Genomic DNA, 22,628 nt, shown 5'->3' with positions numbered 1-22,628 from the left:
CACCCATTCCTTCTCTCCAGAGATGCTGCCTGTCCCGCTGAGTTACTCCAGCTTATAGTGCCTATCAATGGGTAAAAGGTTCTGATTCCATGTTGTATCTCTACACTAAACTAAACTAAACACGTTTGGAGACAATGTGCCCTCCAAAAATAGACCATTCTCCATTTGTGACAAGACACATCAATTGTGTGTTTAAGAAGGAACTGCAGATGCTAGAAAATCGAAGGTACACAAAAATGCTGGAGAAACTCAGCGGCATCTATGGAGCGAAGGAAATAGGCAACGTTTCGGGCCAAAACCCTTCTTCAGACGTCAATTATGTAATGGGATACCTGTGCCAGATGGGAGGGGGGGAGGGAGTCACAATATGCCCACAGAGCCCAACATAATTCAGAACAATGGAGACACAAGGAACTGCAGATGCTGGAATCTTGAGCGAAACACAAAGTGCTGGTTTAACTCAGTGGGTTGGGCAGCATCTGTGCAGGGAATGGATGGCCGCAGTTTCTGACCGGGACCTTTCTTCAGAACAAAGCAGGCCCGTTTAATCTGCATTCATCCATGTGCAGAAATATCCAATCTGCCTAACAGTGGTACACAGATGCACAGCAGCACCAAGTTGTTGAGGCACGGTTGGCAGCATCAACAAACATCAGCATACATTTGTATTTTTGAAGCAGAGATAGATTCTTGATTAGCACGGGTGTCAGGGGTTATGGGGAGAAGGCAGGTGAATGGGGTTAGAAGGGAGAGATAAATCAGCCATCATTGAATTGCGGGGCAGACTTGATGGGCCGAATGGCTTAATTCTTCTCCTATCACTTATGAAGTTTTAAACCCTCCCTCTTATCAACTCTTAGAAACACAAGAGGAAATATTTGTTATTTTATTACCTCCAAATTCTCTTTACGACCCAACATTTCGCCGCGTCCCCCTCCCCCCCCCTCCCCTTCCAAACCAATATCTCGGAAAGTGAAGTTGAATCCCCACAGATTTGAACGATTTGTGTTAGCTCGTCACAAATGTCTGACTGAGTCAGTGGCAACACAGGTCAGACAAACCTCAGCCCTTCTTCCTCTCTGCAAACTCTTCAAGTTGTGAAAAGCCAAGGGTGTCAGCTCCCAGCTGGAGCACGCTCGGTTATTTGACAACTCAAGGGAATTCAGGGCAACTAAGGGCGGTCAGATTTTCAACCACGGTGGAGATATTATCGCCACCTCCTTGCATTGGGAAATGCCGAATGGTATTGTGGTGAGGAAGGTGGAGCTTAGAGCACTTTATTAACGTGAAACATTGCAACTGCTTCAAGGTTGCAAGAAGCTTTGGCATGCAGGGACTGCTCGAGTTCCCCCTGATGTCCTAGTGAGTAACCATTGTATGTGAAACGCCCGTATACCGGGTGGGTTTTTGCAGAATAAAGTGTACGGTGATTGAACTTTCGTTGTTCTGTACAATCTTTACGAACCTCCCGCGATGTCATCTGCTTTGTGCTACGAACTGGTTAAGGTTTAAATTAACGGCGCGAGTCAACTTTATATTTTTCTTGATTTAAATTGTAAATTCAGCCACAGTTGCAAAGATCTAAATCCTGGTGATACATCTTCACTTTGCTGTTTAGAGGTTTACTCAGGGAAATACAAACTCTAATGCTGTAAGTAAATTCATGTCCAAATATGGGCTTTCATTTGAAATGAATTATCTCGCTGCACCTTTATTTTATAAAACTGTACGACGATACAAATATTGGAAAGTGCCATTTGCCAGTCAAGGATACTGCATTAACACTTAATTAGATACTGAATTGTCAAGGATGCTGGATTACTTAATTTTTGTGTACCTTCGATTTTCCAGCATCTGCAGTTCCTTCTTAAATACTTAATTTTATTGTCCATTTAAGTGTTTCTATACTGAGTGACAACGGTTCTTTTTTGTTCGTGAGCCAGCAGAGGATACGGGTTGTGTAGGAAGAAACTGCAGATGCTAGTTTACACCGCAGATAGACAGACACAAAATGCTGGAGTAACTTAGCGGGACAGGCAGCACCTCTGGAGAGAAGGAATGTTTGGAATGTTTGGGATCCGGATTCCTGTATGTTCACATCTGCCTGTGTAAACCTCTCTTCCCTCCTTCGGTGTTAACTGTGGGGTTGTCCTTCGTTGTTGGGAATATTAGAGGGGTTTCTCTTGTACAGGAGAAAACTCCTCTAATATTCCCAACAACGGAGATCGGTTTGTTTGGGCGCGATCTTCTTACTGAGGAGCCAGAGGGCGAAAATAACTGTTGCTTTCCAAGAGAGAGAGATGTGGAGCACGCGTTTAAAGTTTGGATTAATAACCCTTTGAACTTGAATACGGCGAGAACATTGTCTTCACTCGCCCTATTTCTACGACCAAATTCCGACCGGCTTCGGACTGAAGCGATACCTTTTCATGCCTCTAGTTTCCCTCTTTCCTGACCCAAGTATCTGGAGTATTGTGTACAGTTTTGGTCTCCTAATTTGAGGAAGGACATCCTTGTGATTGAGGCAGTGCAGCGTAGGTTCACGAGATTGATCCCTGGGATGGCGGGACTGTCATATGAGGAGAGATTGAAAAGACTAGGCTTGTATTCACCGGAGTTTAGAAGGATGAGGGGGTAATCTTATAGAAACATATAAAATTATAAAAGGAGCTAGATGCATGAAAAATGTTCCAAATGTGTGGCGAGTCCAGAACCAGGGAAGCCATTTAAGACTGAGGTGAGAAAAAACGTTTTCACCCAGAGAGTTGTGAATTTGTGGAATTCCCTTCCACAGAGGGCAGTGGAGGCCAAGTCACTGGATGGATTTAAGAGAGAGTTAGATAGAGCTCTAGGGGCTAGTGGAGTCAAGGGATATGGGGAGAAGGCAGGCACGGGTTATTGATAGGGGACGATCAGCCATGATCACAATGAATGGTGGTGCGGGCTCGAAGGGCCGAATGGCCTCCTCCTGCACCTAATTTCTATGCCTATGTCTAAGTAGGGTCCCGACCCGAAACGTCATCCATTCCTTCTCTCCAGAGATGCGGCCTGACCACACTGAGTTACTCCAGCATTCTGTGTCTATCTTCGGTGTAAGCCGGCATCGGCAGGTCCTTCCTACTCATAACTGGTCCATCAATTGTATCCGGTGTCGGCGTTAAAGATAGTTGGCCGATCTTTTTCTAACTACCATTCACTAGAGTTAATTCAACTCGAAATCAACTTCTAAATCACGAATTCCACCAGCAGCTCCTGAGAGGATAAACCGCAGTTTACAAACATATCCGTCCTTTTGGTGCTTAAGTTCAAAGTATTTGCTCGGGGCTGTGTATGACCAAGAATAAAATGCCTGTATCCATGCCGTTTATTTCTGTTACACAAACAACTGAAAAAAAACATGGGAACTGCAGTTGCTGGGAAAGTAATTCAACCAGAAAGTACCGGGAACACTCCCTACACCTAAGGCATCTGTAGATAGAAATGAGTTAAATCCTTGTCTCACGGTGCGAGTCCACCCACGAGTGATCCCGAGTTAAAAACAAATCAAACGTGGTGATCGCGTAGAATTAACGTAGTGGGAACGTCGGAACTCGTGGACGCAACTTAGTGACTCGTAACGCTAACGGAAGGTACTCGGGAAACGTGTTAACTCGTGAAAAATTTTCAACATATTGAAAGATTTCCACGAGTCAAATATACTCTTGATGGAAAATGTTGATACCTTTAAACTCGTTGTAATACCGTAGTAGCCCGTGAGTTTACCGCAGTGACTCGTGAGTAACTCGTGGGTTTGGCCTGAGTTAACACTGGTCGGGACGCGCGAAATGTGACCATACTGAGGGAATTCCCACGTATATGAAGCAGAGAGAAACGTGAGTTCTACACGGCTCTGCCCGACTTTTGAGAATGGATTCGGTGGTTTGTACCCGCTCCCCATCCTTGCCCGCCCACCCACCCACCCACTAAGCCAGCCAGCCAGACCCCTCCTCGTTACAGCGGCGGCAACGACTTTTCCAAGAGAATGGGGCAGAGAGCTGGGGCAGGGCTGGGATGGGAGCAGGGCAGATTAGGCGCATCAAAGGAACAAACAAGTTGATGGTTGCAAGGGGCCGGCGGCAGAGGTCTTGTGCCCCAGCAAGGTAGACCGCTCTTCCCCCCTGCTAAGGCACACACAGAAAGAGAGAGATGAGAGCAGAAAAATATCCCAGCCTAACCTTGTCACCCCAGACAGATTAATGATGCCTCCCCAACCTCCCTCCACCTCAACTCACGCCTGGGCACCAAAGCAGCTCAGGAGGTGAACCCTGAGCTCCGTCTCCCAACAGTCTGATGTGCAACTGTTGTGAAAGAACAGCGGCAGTGGCCGGCCGGCACCCGGCATGGACTTCTCACACCCTCACACACGGAAAGTGTGTGCGAATAAACAAAAACAAGGAATAAAACCAAAGCCTGGCTTGAAAGGCAATTAAAAATAAATCCACTTAGAATGCGCAGGCGCGGAGTTATCCATCCACATTCAAAGATTTCATCTCCCGCCTCCCCGCAGTGTGTAGACCTGGCAGTAAATTCAATTAAAATATAGCAAACCTCCGCCCGCTGGTCTTCTAACTACGTGATGTGTGTTTCAAACAAATCACGTTTCAACATGAAGATGGGCACAAAAAAGGCTGGAGTAACTCAGCGGGTCAGGTAGCTTCTCTGGGAAATAGGGACAGGTGAAGTTTCGGGCCAAGACCCTTCTTCAGATCCGAGACATCACCTATTCTTTTTCCCCCAGAGATGCTGCCCGACCCGCTGAGTTACTCTAACTTTTTGTGTCTATCTTTGGTTTAAACCAGCATCTGCAATTCCTCCCTATACATTTCGACATGAAGACCCTTTGCTAAAGTTGGGAAGGAGAGAAAACCAAGTTGAGTGAATGTGGAGTGAGGGATGGACAAAGGGAACACGTGTGACAAGGTGCGGACGCAGGGATATTTAAGTAGCCAGTTAAATATCAGTGAAGTATCTTAAGTATCAGTGAAGTAGAATTTGATATTGAATCCAGAAGGCTGCACTGTGCCCAGAGGAAAGGTGCTATTCCCCAAGCATTTATTGGGCCTCGTTGCAATAGTGCCGGAGGGCACAGCCAGATAAGTCAAAATGGGGATAGGATGGAGGATTAAAGTAGCAGTTAAGAGCAAATTCAGGGTTTCCCTGCTCTCTGCTGTCATAAAACCAATACACCCATCTTTCCCCCTTTATTTCATGGTCCAATGTGTAACAAATTGAATTGGTCCAATGTGTAACAAATTGATCAGCCATGATCATATTGAAGGGCGGTGCAGGCTCGAAGGGCCGAATGGCCTACTCCTGCACCTATTTTCTATGTTTCTATGAATATACTCCATACAAAACTGGGTTAACAATAATGACCAATTCTAGCTGGAATATATCAATCAACCTTGTTTTGTGCAAAAACGTTCACTATTGTTTTTTTCCTGAATTGCGCATGGTATTTTGTTTTTCTGATAACCGTTTCCTTACATTCTTCTCTCCCATTTTGGCCTCACTTCCACTGTCCGAAGAATATATGTATTTATTTGTAACAATAATTGTGACAATTCAATCCATTCTTTCTATCTCTTTTGCTCTTCCATCACCATCAACGTTTTCTATTTGTTAACGGAATCAGCCTATTTTACTCCTTCCTACCACCTTTGACATTTTGTGACTTTTTCACTCTCTTGACCTAAAGGTCCTGCTCTCTTAACCTTATTTCCACTAAAGTGTTAACTACAGAATTATCCTGTTGTTATAATGAATTGCTCTCGCTCTGCCATAATTTCCCAACACCAACGAAATAAAGCAAGGACCCTCTCCAACTTCTCTTTCCTTTCTGAGTTTAGAAGGATGAGCGGAACCCTCATTGAAACTTACCGAATAGTGAAAGGCTTGCATAGAGTGGATGCGGAGAGGATGTTTCCACCAGAAGGAGAGTCTAGGACCTGAGGTCATCACCTCGGATTTAAAGGATGGTCCTTTAGGAAGGAGTCGAGGAGGAATTTCTTTAGTCAGAGTGTGGTGAATATGTGGAATTATTTGCCACAAAAGGCCGTGGAGGCCAAGTCAATGGATATTTTAAAGTCGGAGATAGATAGATTCTTGATTAGTATGGGTGTCAGGGGTTATGGGAAGAAGGCAGAAGAATGGGGTTAGGAGGGAGAGATAGATCAGCCTTGATTGAAAGGCAGAGTAGACTTGATGGGCCGAATGGCCTAATTCTGCTCCTACCACGTATGACCTGGATTTAAGGTGTTGTCATCTTGTGAATCAATGCCTGTTGTTCACACAAGTTAATATTTGCATCTTTCAAATCAAGTTTCTGTAGCATTTGTTGCATTAAATCAGCTCAACTTGTATTAATGATTATTAACTTCTACGATGAATATATCTGCATTGGTCTGTCTTACTTGCAGCAGCACAACAGATATATAAAGACCATCCTTTTGTCCATGGTTTAATCATTTTGTAAAATTGCTTCCTTTAATTTTGGTATTGAATTTTATTCTCTATGAGATACTTTGGGATGTTTATGTTAAATGCATTGTATAAATCTGTGTTGTTTCTGTGATGTTCCAGCCTTATTACTTCAATAAACTCAACGCTAATCTATTTATATAATGTGTCTTTTTCAGGAAAATGCCTTGGAATTCAGTCAAAATGGGGATTTTTAAAGTACCTGTGGTGGTATTCCTTCTAACTGCAATGGTATACGTTACCAACTCTCAACGGATTGGTATGTAGCTATTTGTGTATGGATTTTATAAACATATTTTAAATTCATTAAATGGATACGTAGGTTTGACAAATTTATTTAATTTTAAGTGTCTTAATACATGTAGACTTCAAAAAAAAATGTAGCCTTGCGTAATAAATTAGACATGTGGCACAGGCAAACACATGTTGGTGTTCCGATGGAAACTTGTCCAGGGAATGCAAGTTTTGCGTTACATCCGTGTAATTGGAGTTCGTGTTGGTTTGAGAAACTGGAACTCATTGAAACGTTATGAGATAAGTGGGTGCTGTTAAATGTCAAGTGGCAAACATTGTGATCGGGGAATGCACACATGCAGAACAAATGGTTCCCTGAAGATTATTTAAAGCACTTTCTTGGTCATGAATTTTGGGACAATTTACTCCACTGCCCCAGCTGGAACTCTCCTTGATGCCTGCTCAGATGTTTCATATCAAAATATAACTCTGTGTACTTCCTTACTTTAGTCTATTCATAAATATGTGGTCGATTAACTATTTCTCAAATCTGCATGTGGAAGGATTCTAATTCTTCCCTGTTGAAATTGTCTTTTGTTTGAAGACATTAATTAGTGCATCATATTTGTTAAGAATTGAAGCAGATATAATGCTTGGACCTCTAATGGTATTATATATACAAGACAACTCATGTTACCTTCATATTTATGGCTGGTGCAAAGTTCTTATTTCACAATCTTTGTGCATTGTTATTTTAGATATATATTTGTATTATGAGTAACAATAAATCATGGAAGACTTGAGCTATAAGGAAGGAATGAATGGCTGGGATATTTCCCCCTGGAGCATAGGAGGCTGAGGGCTGAACGAGTAAGGTTTGTAAAACCGAAAGCATAGATAAGGAGAACTGTCGGAGCCTTTTTCCAGGGTAGGAGAATTTCAAACTAAAGAACATTGTTTTAAGCTGAGAGAGGAAAGATTTAAAGGAGTCCAGAGTAGCAGCTTTTTTTCTTACAGTGAATGGTGACTATATTGAGTGATCAGAAAAAAATCAATCCAATTTTGTTCACTCTCACCATGAAGCCAATATCCTCCAATCCAGACAGCATTCTGGTAAATCACTTCTGCACCTTCGCCAAGCCCACATATCCTTCCCGTGATAGGGTAACCAGAACAGCACTCAATACCCCAAATCAAGTGACACAGCCATACAATTACATGGGCGGAAATCCTGGGGGGACGGGGGGGGGGGGCGGGGGCATGTCCGCTGGGTGATGAAAGGCCCCGCGAACAGGCCGATTCAAGCCCCTCGATTCGGGACGGACGAAGCTACTGTTGCTGGAGTTCGGAGTCGGTCACCAACCAGGTCAGCTCCCGATGTTACCGTCCACAGGGCCCACGGCCGAGGCCGCCGAAGCCGTGTGTGTGTGTGTGTGTGTGTGTGTGTGTGTGTGTGTGTGTGTGTGTGTGTGTGTGTGTGCGTGTGTGCGCACGCATGCGCGTGCGTGTGTGCGGCCGCCAAAAAATGGTGTGTCCCCCCCATGTTTTGATAGCGATTTCCACGTTAAGTGTAGGCGCACTAAATTCTCAATAATTTGCCGAGTCCAGTCGTAGCGCTTTAAAACTTTTTATTCAAGCACAACGGTTATATGACATCAGAGCAAAGCATTAAAATATCTGTCGACCTTAATTAAAATCTGAACAAATCATAATTAACAAAACATGTTCTATCCTACATTTCCTTTTTACGTCTGCTTTGATCTGTCATTTTTACACCTTTCCCCTCCATATCTTTAGACTCCCTCTCCCCTAACTCTCTGTCTGAAGAAGTGTTCGACCCGAAACAACGGCCATCCCTTCTCACCGGAGATGCTGCCTGTCCCGTTGATTAACTCCAGCATTCTGTGTCTATCTTCGGTGTAAACTGCATCTGCTGTTCTTTCCTACACATTCAGTCTGTTCCATTGCAAAATCTCCTCAAGGTATGCCTACTTTGAAGATGTTCTCTTCTCTCTGATGAGAGTTCTGCAACACCCTCTCTCCCTGCTCCCCCTCTGTGAGTGATTGGATGCCTCCTTGTCACCTTCCCCTGAGCTAACGATGAGCCTTTCCACATTTCATTTTGCCGTCCCTCTCCCCTGACTCTCAGTCTGAAGACGGGTCTCAACCCGAAACATTACCCATTCCTTCTCTCCAGAGAAGATGCCCTTCCCGCTGAGTTCCTCCAGCATTTTGATTTTATCTATTTAAGAATGGCGGTTGCCCTTTGAAAACAGCTATCCAGGGTGAGAGAGCCGCAAGGGTTAATATGCTGTGCAGGCAGCCTATTGTTCACAGCAACCATAGAAATGTCTTTGTACTAGATTTCACACAAACACAGCTTTCACAGTCCCCTGCCTCCACCCTTATGATAAACAACAGTCCTGGAAGTTACATCTTGTACCAAGCCCCACAGAATAATGTCTCTGCTCCAAGATTGCCATTTTAGTGAACTTCAATCCAATCTCTGCAATATGTGAACTTCAATCTAATCTCTGCAAGATATTAATTCCGTTAATAACGTGCAAACTCCCACATTAAACTATAATTTTAGTTGAATCGTGCTATAACCACATCAATGAGTAGGAAAGGATTAGTTCATTCAACTGGTAATTACTTATACTGACCAAATGGGGAACTGGTGCTAATTACACAATGCAAATCCAAATCTGTGCACGAGCTGTGGAACACAGAAGATTTTATTTCCAGTCTTTTTTTCCATTGGAAAAGGCTGGGCAACACCTGTTTGACTGTTTTCGTTTTGATCACTCATGTGAGTTGAGCAAAGCCTAGCTCTAAAGTCCAGCATAATGTTGGTATTGAATTATTGGGAATTCCCCAGTACATTGGGTGAAGGAATTCTGCTGTACTGACTACAAGGAAGGAGTTAGATGGTTCTGACCATAATTGATGAGTTAACAGTGAACAATTTCCAAGTTAGCATGGTGTAAGTCATGGGGGAATAACTTGCAGGCAATTGCCCTTATTTTCCCCATTGGCATATCTTAATGGTTTGGAGGGTGCTGCTGAAGTAGACTTAATATTAGTGAACATTTTTCAAATGGAAAATATTGTGGTGGTGTGAGGAATGGATGTTTGACATGGTGGATGATATCCCGATCAAATGTGTTGTTTTGTCCCAAATAGGATTGAGCTTTAGGGATGAAGTTGGATTACAAGTAGAGAGTGTTCCATTACACCTGTGCCTGTTAGTTGTTAGCAAGATTTTGGGGTTAAACATTTGGCACAGGCCACCCAAACCCTAGCCTGTTTTTATGGCTACATACTGAGCTAATTTCCTGCTTAATACTATCTCCAGGAGATTGATGGTTGGTGATTCAGCTCTGGAAATGCCGTTGAATGTCAGAGTTGGGGGCAGGAGATGGGGGACAGGACAGTTGTGTTAGTGGTTGGGCTCTTTTCTGGTGAAGGAGACAACTTTTTCTCACAGAGAGTTGTGAGTCTGTGGAATTCTATGCCTCAGAGGGTGGTGGAGGCTGGTTCTCTGGATACTTTCAAGAGACAGATAGATAGGGCTCTTAAAGATAGCAGAGTCAGGGGATATGGGGAGAAGGCAGGAACGGGGTACTGATTGGGGATAATCAGCCTTGATCACATTGAATGGCGGTGATGGCTCGAAGGGCCGAATGGCCTACTCCTGCACCTATTGTCTATTGTCTATAACACCTGGCATTTTAGCCTGTCATGGATCATTACCATCTTGCAGATCACAAATGAATATTGTGTAGGAAGGAACTGCAGATGCTGGTTTAAGCCAAAGATAGACACAAAAGCTGGAGTAAATCAACGGGTCAGGCAGCTGGACCCGCTCTGGACAGCATCTCTGGAGAAAAGGAATCGGTGATGTTTCGGGTCGAGACCCTTCTTCAGACTGAGAGTCAGGGAAAGGCTGAATATTATCTTGTTCTTCATGAATGTGCGCCTGGATTGCATCCTTATCTGAATATTTGTGAAGCAAGCACAATGCCACCACTTGCAAACAGCCACACTGGTCAACCTTACATAGAAGAGGGCCCACTAATGGAGCAGCTGCTGATGACTAAGCTGTGGACAACTTTTGCTTGAAGTCTCAAGACTGAAATGTTTCTGATTTATAGGAACATTCCCTTTTTTTGGGGTATGTTTCCAACCTAAGGAATAACTTATTGTCATTGATTTCAATTTTACTTGGTCTGATGAAATGTCACCTTGAGACCCAAACTTTCCGATATGTACCTGAGAGTGGCAAGTAATACTCAGAATAACTTCAAACAGGAGAACCCTTCTCTTGACATTCAAAGACTTAGAAACATAGAAACATAGAAAATAGGTGCAGGAGGAGGCCATTCGGCCCTTCGAGCCAGCACCGCCATTCATTGTGATCATGGCTGATCGTCCCTTATCAATAACCTATGCCTGCCTTCTCCCCATATCCATTGAAGCCACTAGCCCCTAGAGCTCTATCTAACTCTCTCTTAAATCCATCTAGTGACTTGGCCTCCACTGCCCTCTGTGGCAGGGAATTCCATAAATTCACAACTCTCTGGGTGAAAAAGTTTTTTCTCACCTCAGACCTCCCCTTTATTCTAAGACTGTGGCCCCTGGTTCTGGACTCGCCCAACACTGAGAACATTTTTCCTGCATCTAGCTTGTCCAAGTCCTGTCGCAGAGCCTTACATTGTTCGGCGCGGCTTAATCGGCCGTGGGACTTACCATGGCCTGCCGGGGGCTTTAACATCAAGAGCCTCGATCTACTCGGCGCATCGACTGCCTGACCACGGAAGAAGAACAGGGAAGAAATAAGACTTTTGCCATCGCAGTGAGAAGTAATCGCAGTGAGAAGTAATGGGAAGAGGGCAGGCGAGTGGGGTTGAGAGGGATAGATAGATCAGCTATGATGAATGGCAGAGTAGACGATGGGCCCAATAGTGATAGTTTTGCAGATAGTGAAGATGGTTGTGAAAGATTGCAGCAGGATCTGGATCGATTGACCAGGTGGGCAGAGGAATGGTTGATGGAATTTAAAACAGAGAAGTGTGAGGTGTTGCATTTTGGGATGTCGAACAAGGGCAGGACCTACACAGTGAATGGTAGGCCTCTGGGTAGTGTTGTAGAGCAGAGGGATCTAGGAGTACAGGTGCGTGGTTCCTTGAAGGTTGAGTCGTGGGTAGATAAGGTGGTCAAAAAGTCTTTTGACACTTTGGCCTTCACCAGCCAGTATTGAGTGTAGAAGTTGGGAGGTCGTGTTGCAGTTGTATACGATGTTGGTCAGACCGCATTCCGGAAGTGGCGGCGATACTAAGCAGCTGCGGCTCACCTGCAGTCCGTTTGTCTTTTTTTTGTCTTGATAGGAGTATGATTTTGGTTTATTTTTATAGTATGTGGGGGGTGGGGGAGACTTTTAAATCTCTTCCTTGAACGGGGAAGCGACCTTTTCCTTGTCGTGTCTCCGTTTCGCTGGGGCCTAACATCGTGGAGCTGGCGGCCTCCAACTGGAATCGATCTGATGGCTCCGGTTGCAGAGCCTGTGGACTTACCATCACCGAGCTGGCTGACTTTGGAGGCTGTGGTGGTGCTGCGGCTGCAACCTGACTTCGGAGCTTTGGAGGCTTCGGCCGCAGGCCCTGTGGACGTTAACATCGGGAGCTACGTTTCTATGTTTCTATGAGCTCGCAGGTCCCTGGTAGGAGACCGATTTTCGGGAGCTCCCGCAACAGCAACTTCACCCGCCCTGAATCGCGAGGTTTGAATCGGCCTGTCGTAGGGCCTTACATCGTCCGGCTCGGCTTAATCGGCCACGGGACTTACCATCGCCCGCCGGGGGCTTTAACATCAAGAGTCTCAATCTCCTCGATGCAGCAAATTGACTGCCTGACCGCAGGAGAAGAACAGGGAAGAGATAAGACTTTTGCCTTCCATCACAGTGAGGAGGTTTGGAGATTCACTGTGATGGATGTTTGTGTAAATTGTGTTAATTGTGAGTTTTGTTTTTTTTGCTGTTATGACTGCAGGGAACGCAATTTTGTTCAAACCTTTGTTTGTTTGAATGACAATCAAGGCATTTATTATTATTTATTATTATTATTTAGAATATTGTGTTCAGTTTTGGGCACCATGTTATAAGAAAGATATTGTCGAGCTTGAAAGGGTTCAGCAAAGATTTATGAGGATGTTGCCAGGACTAGAGGGTGTGAGCTATAGGGAGAGGTTGAGTAGGCTGGGTCTCTATTCCATGGAGGGCAGGAGGATGAGAGGAGATCTTATAGAGGTGTGCAAAATCATGAGAGGAATAGATCGGGTAGATGCACAGAGCCTCTTGCCCAGAGTAAGGGAATTGAGGACCAGAGGACATAGGTTCAAGGTGAAGGGGAAAATATTTAATGGGGGGGGGGGGGGTTTGTTTGTAGGTTTGTTACCTAAGATTGGCTAATTTAGTGTTCATGCTATTGGGTTGTAAGCTACCCATGCAGAATGTGAGGGGATGCTTCTCATACCCTATGTCTGTGTCCAGCACATGCTTCAAAGTCAAAAGTTATCATAAACATTATTCAACTAAATGATTTTGTTCTAAAAATTAAAAAGTTTGTCTTTTGGTACCTTTCAATCCATGTAAAAACTTGGCTTTTAAGAAGGAACTGCAGATGCTGGAAAATCGAGGGTAGACAAAAGTGCTGGAGAAACTCAGCGGGCGCAGCAGCATCTATGGAGCGAAGGAAATAGGCAACGTTTTGGGCCGAAACGTTGCCTATTTCCTTCGCTCCATAGATGCTGCTGCACCCGCTGAGTTTCTCCAGCACTTTTGTCTACCCTCAACAGCTTTTATTAATATTACCGATAGTGGGGGCGCTGCAATGGCGGCAGCCCTGTCAGCAGCGCATTAGTTTTTTCAACTTTTTTTATTTTTTTTAGTATGTTTTAAAGTATGTTTTAATGTTTCTTTGTGTGTTTTGTGTGGGGGGTGGTGTGGGGGGTGGGGGTGAGGGGGAAACCGTTTCGGCCGCCTCCTCCATGGAGAGGCAATGTTTTCCAGGTCGCCTCCCCCGTGGCCTAACAGCAAGGATCGGCGCGGCCTTTCCCGGAGACGCGCCCGGGGCTTCAGCGGCGGGCGCAGCATGGACTCTCGGCGTGGAGTGGGTGAGCCCTCGCTGGGGCTCGCTGGAGGGGTGTGCTCCGTTTCGCTGGCCCGGGGCAGCCGGCAGCCTGAAGCTGCGCGCGGTCTGCACAGCTCCAGCTGGCGCGGCGTCTACAGCCCGGGATCCCTCGTGGGGGACCCGGGGGAAGAAGAAGCCATCACTGCCGGCCCGTGGCCAACTTCTACCGCGGGCGCGGTGGCGACTTACCATCACCCCTGGAGGGAAGCTTCGACCGCCGGCCTTACGGTCTGCGGTGCTTCTGGCTGCGGCGCGGCGGGAACTTTAAACTTTAAATCTCGACCGCCGGCCTGCGGCCTACACCAACTTAAAGCCGCGGTCTCCGGTGGGGAAGAGCCGACTCTGGACTTACCTGGACTTGTACCTTGTCCTTTTACCATCTGGACGCCCGCAGCAACGGCTGCGGAGGGTTGAGGTCCCGACCACGGGGGAAAAATGGAGGAGGACTGGCCAAATTGTGTGCCTTCCACCACAGTGATGAATGCTGTGGTGGATGTTTATGTTAAATTTTTATTGTGTTTTTGTGTGTGTTCTTTATCATTGTACCGCTGCTGACATATTCATTTCACTTGCACTTATGTGCAATGTGACAAATAAACCGTATTGTATTGTATTGTATTGTATTGTATTGAACAAGTAGATGTTTTATGCCTAAACTTATTCTGTCTCTTTCTTATTTTAAATTGACAGACAAGGATCAAAACTATTCCGATATTGTGTTTCTGGTGGATGGATCTCGAAATGTGGGAAAAGTGGGATTTGGTCAAATCCGGAGGTTTATTCTGGAGGTTGTCCGCCAGCTAAACGTTGGAGCGAATAAATACAGGATCGGACTTGCTCAGTACAGCGGAGAAGCACGTACTGAATTCTCGCTGAACAAATTCCAGACAAAGGAAGAGGTTACAAACTACTTACAGAGGACGTTCACCTTCAAGGGCGGAGCGGTGGCGAGGACAGGGCGAGGCATTGGCTTTATGCACAAATACCTCTTTGTCAAATCGGCTGGGAGCCGGAAGGATAAAGGAGTTCCTCAGATCGCCGTCATTATTACTGCCTCACCATCACAGGATGAAGTCGAAGCAGCTGCCAAAGCATTGAAAGCTGATGATGTGAGGGCTATTTCCATTGGTATAAGAAAGGCAGAGCAAAGTGACCTAAACAAAATTGCCTTTCTTCCAAATTACCCATTTGTGAACAGTGCTGATGGTTTTGATAAACTTCTGCCGCTTGCTGGTGACATGTCCACTACAATTCAAACGATCACAGGGAAACATTTTGTGGTGAAAGAGCTTGAAAAACCAGCAGGTAATGATTAAACATTCTTCTACACAAGATGTAGGGGCCCATCCACCTTTATAGAGTCCCAATGTTAAAATCATTGTAATCAATAGAATTGAAATTGAGTTACACATTATGTTTGAACAAAGAACTGCAGATCTTGGTTTACAAAAGAAAAAATACAAAGTGATGGAATAACTCAGTGGGTCTGGCAGCATCTCTGGAGAACAAGGTAATGTTTTGGGTCTGGATTCCAATGCAAATCGTCATATAACCATATAACCATATAACAATTACAGCACGGAAACAGGCCATCTCGGCCCTTCTAGTCCTTGCCGAACACTTACATCCATGTTATTCAGCGATGCCTCCTGATCTGTGTATGAAGGAACTGCAGATGCTGGTTTACGCTGAAGATAGACACAAAATGTTGGAGTACAGAAACTCAGCCGTTCAGGCAGTTACCTTCTTCAGATGTGTTTAAGAAGGAACTGCAGATGCTGGAAAATCGAAGGTACACAAAAATGCTGGAGAAACTCAGCGGGTACAGCAGCTGCACCCACCGAGTTTCTCCAGCATTTTTGTGTACCTACCTTCTTCAGATGCTTTCTAATCTGCTGCGTTACTCCAGTACTTTGTGTGATTTTTGAGTTCGATTATATTTTATTTAAAAATGGAACATCTGGAATGTTACATTATAATTATCTTTTTAAAAAGATTTCAGGAACAACTGCACCAATCTATTAATATTTGTATACAAATTCCCGTTGAGCAAAATCTCAACCATTTTATAGGCAGATTTCAAACACTTATCAATTTAAACTATTTTTTCAATGGTTCCTGCTAATAAAATTGAGCACTCTGTAAAGACCTTGGGAACTAAGTGCTTTTAGACTTTGAGCTTGAATGGATAACACAGGGGGAAGAAGAGGGTCCAGACCCAAAACATCATGTCCATTCCCTTCAAAGATACTGCCAAACCCACTGAGTTCCTCCAGCACTTTGTGTTTGGCTCAATGATCCAGTATATGTAGTTCCTTGTGCCTCCTTTTGTATTCTTTGACAGCCCACCAAGCTTCACCCTCAGGCCAAAGTGTATCTCTTTCATTCAGAAACATTAAAGGTTATGCAAAAGCTATTGTAATAAATAATTTTATCAAAGAAGAATATCTTTTAAAATAATTGAAACATAGCTACATAGATTTTGTATACAATCATGAGAGGAATAGACCACGAGAGGAATAAATCGGGTGGGTGCACAGAATCTCTTGCCCAGAGTAGGGGAATCGAGGACCCGAGGACATAGGTTAAAGGTGAAGGGGAAAAGATTTAATAGGAATCTGAGGGATAACTTTTTCACACAAAGGCTGGTGGGTGTATGGAACAAGCTGCCATAGGATGTAGTTGAGGCTAGGACTATCCCAACATTTAAGAAACAGTTAGACAGGTACATGGATAGGACAAGTTTGGAGGGATATGGACCAAATGCAGGCAGGTGGGACTAGTGTAGCTGGGACATGTTGACTGGTGTGGGCTAGTTGGGCTGAAGGGCATGTTTCCACACTGTATCACTCTACGCCTCTACACTTAAAACAATTAAATATATTTAAATGCCATTCAATTGTAAATTCTGATTTCAGCGTTTTACTTTGTCATAACAGAACAAGGATAATAATTTTCAACACGTAAAAACTGAATGGTTGATCGAGGGTCAGTGTGGACTCAGTGAGCTGAGAGGCCTGATTCATGCTGCGTCTTTCAATCAATCGATCAATTGATCGATCAGTCCATTAATTGATTGATCAATCAATCAACCCACCAGTTAATCACAACTATTAAAGAAAATGAGACCAAATAGCTCTGCAGGCTTCCCCATGCCAACACCAGGCAAGTAGAATCTCCAAAGATAGACACAAAAAGCTGGATTAACTTTGCGGGTCAGACAACATAAGTATAAGTAAGTATAAGTAAGCAAGTAAGTTTATTGGCCAAGTATTCACATACAAGGAATTTGTCTTGGTGCTCCACCCACAAGTAACAACATGACATACAGTGATAGTTATGAATCTCAGAAAACACTAAACATTAATAATAATAAAACATTAATGATAAAACACCATTGATCAAGCATGTGAACCAACAAAATACCAGATCAAAGGGAGGCTACAGATTTTTGGCTGTTGAGTAGAGCAACGACTCGTGGATAAAAACAGTTTTTATGTCTGGCTGTGGCAGCTTTGACAATCCGGAGTCGCCTTCCAGAGGGGAGTGATTCAAAGAGTTTGTGGCCAGGGTGAGAGGGGTCAGAGATGATCTTACCCGCTCGCTTCCTGGCCCTTGCAGTGTACAGTTCATCAATAGAGGGAAGGTTGCAGGCAGTAACCTTCTCTGCTGATCAGATGATTCGCTGCAGCCTCCAGGTGTCATGCTGGAGAAAAGGAATAGGTGACGTTTCGGGTCGAGGCTGAATTCCTGTTCTCTAAAGATGCTGCCTGACTCGCTGAGTTACTCCACCTTTTTGTGTCTATCTTCGGTTTAACCCAGCATCTACAGTTCCTTCCAACACAAGTAGAATCTCCATTCAGCTATTTGCGGGCAGTTTTGGTGGATGAAGTTTGAAGGTTGCTCCTCAGTGATCCATGTGGCACACACATTCAGCACACTTACTTAATAAATGCACACCTGACCTTTTGAGAAATGCCACCATGTGCGTTTGCAACCTTTTCTTGTTTATTTTCAGTGTGCCAAACCGCTTCGATGGCCGACATTGTTTTCCTTCTGGAGGAATCAAACAACATGAACACGACAAACTTTCAGCTGATCCTTGCATTTCTGAAGAATTTCATCTCGGTTCTCAACATTGGGTCGGAGAAAGTGAGAGTGGGTTTGGTTCGGTACGGCAGATCTCCCACGGCAGAATTTTACCTCGCCACATACCAGAACAAGGAAGACATTCTCAGCCATGTCAAATCGATCAAAGTCACACCTTCTGGGGTTGTAAATGCAGGACATGCTCTAAACTATGTAAGAGAAAATTATTTTGTGGCAAGGGCCGGTAGCCGGAAAACAGAAGGAATTCCTCAGATTGCGTTTATGATCACGCACGGAAAATTTGATGATGATGTCAAGAAATCAGCGGCTGCCCTTCGACGAGTTGGTGTTCTTGTATACACCTTGGGAATGAAAAGCACCCAAAAGAGCCAGCTTACAAACATTGCCTCATATCCTCCTGAAAACTTTGTTTTAAGCATAGACAGTTTTACAGTTTTAAAAGATATCGAAAGAATTATCCAAAAGAAAATTTGTGTTGGGATCGTCCATTTGACATCAGTAAAATCTGAACACACAGATCAACTGCAACAAAGTAAGTACTATTTATATTGCTGAATGTTGTTTGCACAGCCGTTTATATGGAGAGACATCCTTTCTTTTGAGCTCCCAAAGGATTTAGAACTATTTCATGAGCTAAATTCATTTCCATGGCAAATTGGGGGAAACATGATCACAAAGATAATAATGATTTGGATGAAGAAATTAAAAGTAACATTCGGAAATTTGCAGATGACACAAAGCTGGGTGGCAGTGTGAACTGTGAGGAGGATGGTATGAGAATTCAGGGTGAATTGGACAGGTCGGGTGAGTGGGCAGAGGCATGGTAGTTTAAGATCTACTGTATATTATCTATTGTCATAAGATGGCATAGCTATAAGTTGAGAAGGGGAAAGTTTAATGGAGATGTTCGGGGCAAGTTGTTTAACATAGAGAGTGCATGTGCCTGGAACTCATTGCCTCAGGGGTGCTGGTAGATGCAGATATGATCGTGGTGTTTAAGGACAATAGACAATAGGTGCAGGAGTAGGCCATTCGGCCATTCGAGCCAGCACCACCATTCAACGTGATCATGACTGCTCATCCCCAATCAGTACCCCATTCCTGCCTTCTCCCCATATCCCCTGACTCCGCTATCTTTAAGAGCCCTATCTAGCTCTCTCTTGAAAGTATCCAGAGAACCGTCCTCCACCGCCCTCTGAGGCAGAGAATTTCACGGACTCACAACTCTCTGGGTGAAAAAGTGATTCCTCATCGCCATTCTAAATGGCTTACCCCTTATTCTTAAACTGTGGTCCCTGGTTCTGGACTCCTCCAACATCGGGAACATGTTTCCTGCCTCTAGCATGTCCAAACCCTTAATAATCTTATATGTTTCAATAAGATGCCCTCTCATCCCTCTAAATTCCAGAGTGTACAAGCCCAGCCGCACCATTGTCTCAGTATAAGACAGTCCCGCCATCCTGGGAATTAACCTTGTAAACCTACGCTGCCCTACCTCAATAGCAAGAATGTCCTTCCTCAAATTTGGGGATCATAACTGCACACAATACTCCAGGTGTGGTCTCACTAGTGCCCTGTACAACTGCAGAAGGACCTCTTTGCTCCTATACTCAACTCCTCTTGTTATGGCTTTTAGATAGTCACTCTAAGGTGCCGGGATTAGAGGGATATGGATCATATTAAGGCAGATGAGATCAATTTAACTTGGATCATTTATAGCACAAACATTGTGGGCAGAAGGGCCCTCTTCTGTACTGTACTATCCAATGTTCTATGTTCTTTGTTCCTATGATGCCAAAGACTAGAGGGCAAAAGCTTTTCATTGTACCTCGGTACATGTGACAATAAACTAAACTGACACGTACATTCTGGCCAGAGGGCCTGTTGTACTGTTGTTCATAAATGTATGTATTATAAAGGAACTGGCTGAAGGACAAGAGAAAATGAGGAGAACATCTGCAGAAGTTATCGCCCATAATTGTCTGAAATTAATAAGTGTCCTACCAAGACAAAGGCTACATTATTTGTACTTTCTTTCTGCTGTTTTGAAACATTTCCACCAAGGTTACAATGGTGTCTTGGGAGAAAGCCCTTTGAAATTCAACTTGGTGTTCAATGTTGGGGAGCCTGTCTTGGAGATATTTTCCTCAATTGCAAAAATGATAAAAGCGCAAGAGCAAGATTCAGGAACTCAATAGACACAACATGCTGGAGTAAAATGTGGGATAGGGAGCATCTCTAGATAGAAGGAATGGGTGACGTTTTGGGTTGAGACCCTTCTTCAGACTGAAAGTCAGGAGAGAGGGACACATAGAGATATGGAAGGGTAAGATGTGAAAATGAAATAGCAAAAGGAATGTTGATCCAAGGTATATGTAGAATGGATCATTGTTCGCTCGGGGAAGGTGACAATGTGGCACACAATCTGTAAACACCAATCAGGAGGACAGAAAAACTAGTTGGAGAGCTAGGATGGAGGAGGGATGGAGGGATTGAGGGAGGGAAAGCAAGTAAAGAAAGCAAACTCAATACTAGCATTTATTTCAAGAGGGCTTGTATACAAAAGCAGGGATGTGATGTTGAGACTCTATAAGGCACTGGTAAGGCCGCATTTAGAATATTGCGAGCGATTTTGGGCATCATATCTGAGGATTGATGTGCTGGCTCTGGAGAGGGTACAGAGGAGGTTTACAAGACTGATCCCAGGAATTAGTAGGTTAACCTATGTTGAGCATTTGTCGGCACTGGGCCTGTACACGCTGGAGTTTCGAAGAATGAGGGGGGACCTCATTGAAACATACGGACTAGTGAAAGGCTTGCATAGAGTGGATGTGGAAAGGATATTTCCACTAGTGGGAGAGTCTAGGACTAGAGGTCATAGCCTCAGAATTAAAGACGTTCTCTTAGGAAAGAGATGAGGAGAAATTGTGTTAGTCAGAGGTGTGGCAAATCTGTGGAATTCTTTATCACAGAAGGCTGTGGAGGCCAAGTCAATGGATATTTATGAGGCAGAGATAGATAGATTCTTGATTAGTATGGGTGTCAGAGGTTATGGGGAGAAGGCAGGAGAATGGGGTTAGGAGGGAGGGATAGATCAGCCATGATTGAATGGGCAGAGTAGACTTGATGGGCCGAATGGCCTAATTCTACTATTCCTTGTGACTTTAAGCAGCTGGAACAAATGAATAAATGAATAATTGATTGTCACATGTGAGAAGTCACAGTGAATTTCTTTGCTTGCATACCCAAGGCATGCAATAGTCGAACACTGGTGAAATTTAGCGCAGCTAGGGAGAAAAGATTGTTTTTGGATTAGATGCATTGCAAACCTCAAAAAGAATGTTAATGTAGCTGAGTGAAGTTCAAAAGGACTGGTTTGATTATCTGTGTACCACGACACAGATGATCCAAACAACCGGAACGTGGAACCAATAAACCAGAAATGGTTACAATCTGGTCGGTGTACATCCTGACTAGCATGTTTGTTTCTGTGCACTGAAGCACACGAATGACATCTGCGCTTTCAAGCACTGCAAAGAAAATATAATGCTCGCATGATCAGAAAAGGATGGAGAAAATTGCGCGTTTCCACTCAGGTGAGAAGTGTTCAAGTTAGATTAAAATATTCAGTTCACATCTAAAGTGCATTTGTTTTATTATTACAGGTTGCGTTGATACTGAGGAGGCTGATATTTACTTCCTGGTTGATGGGTCAGGCGACTTATCGTCCGAAGATGTCAAGGACATCAAAGACTTCATGAAAGATATTGTCCGCGTGTTCAGCATTGGTGCAACCAAAGTTCGAGTTGGTGTCGTCCAGTATGGCTATGCTCCAAGGACAGAATTTGACATTGTTAAATATACGAACAAACAGGAAATAGTGACAGCAATTAATAATATTAGATTTATCGGAGGGGGGCAGTCGGTGACAGGACAAGCGCTGACATATATGAAGGATCTCTATAGCGAAGCAGATAAAAGTCGTAAAATTCGAGTGCGCCGCTTCCTGATCACCATCACAGATGGACAGTCACAAGATGACGTTTCGAGGTCTGCTGCAGAATTAAGGCAACGAGGAGTTGATGTTTATGCCGTTGGTGTGGCAAAAGCCAAACGGACTGAACTCCTACAGATCGGAGGAGAAATAGACAGGGTTTTTTACACAGAAAACTACGATGCCTTGACGGAAATAAAACACTCCGTTTTGCGGGATATGTGTTCGAAAGAATGTAAGCTTTGTGTGTTGTTGAAACCACTGATTTTGGGAATTTTAGTGTTTCGGCATCATATGTAGCAGGCACTTGTCACTCCTAGTTTACCCCTTCTATCTAGAGACAGTGCAGCGGGATTTCCAATCATAAGATCATAAGATCATAAGAGATAGGAGTAGAATTAGGCCATTTGGCCCATTAAGTCAACTCCGCCATTCAATCATGGCTGATCTATCTCTCCTTCCCAACCCCTTTCTCCTGCCTTCTCCCTATAACTGACACCCATACTAATCAAGAATCTATCTATCTCTGCCTTAAACATAATCACTGACTTCGCCTCCACAGTCTTCTGTGGCAAAGAATT

The 22,628-nt window shown here is 44.1% G+C and overlaps 1 protein-coding gene across 4 annotated transcripts in view; it reads left to right on the top strand.

Moving 5' to 3' along the window:
* The first annotated feature begins 1,064 nt into the window (after positions 1-1,064).
* LOC116970261 (collagen alpha-6(VI) chain-like) overlaps positions 1,065-22,628 on the top strand; it is a 324,046-nt gene continuing 302,482 nt past the window's right edge. Inside the window, exons 1-5 of one of the 4 annotated variants that reach the window (XM_033016947.1) lie at positions 1,065-1,375; positions 6,678-6,778; positions 14,634-15,248; positions 17,962-18,585; positions 21,719-22,282. In XM_033016947.1, coding sequence (XP_032872838.1) covers positions 6,682-6,778; positions 14,634-15,248; positions 17,962-18,585; positions 21,719-22,282 — 1,900 coding nt within the window. In that variant the 5' untranslated portion in view covers positions 1,065-1,375; positions 6,678-6,681. Of the gene's footprint in view, positions 1,400-1,505; positions 1,652-6,677; positions 6,779-14,633; positions 15,249-17,961; positions 18,586-21,718; positions 22,283-22,628 lie in introns of those variants that run through there. The other 3 variants (XM_033016955.1, XM_033016943.1, XM_033016938.1) reach the window with 3 other exon arrangements.

This window comes from Amblyraja radiata, chromosome 2 (assembly GCF_010909765.2).
Source record: "Amblyraja radiata isolate CabotCenter1 chromosome 2, sAmbRad1.1.pri, whole genome shotgun sequence".
NCBI classification, from domain to species: Eukaryota; Metazoa; Chordata; class Chondrichthyes; order Rajiformes; family Rajidae; genus Amblyraja; species Amblyraja radiata.
The sequence above is the reverse complement of the archived record's forward strand: the minus strand, read 5'-3'. Positions and strand labels throughout refer to the sequence as shown.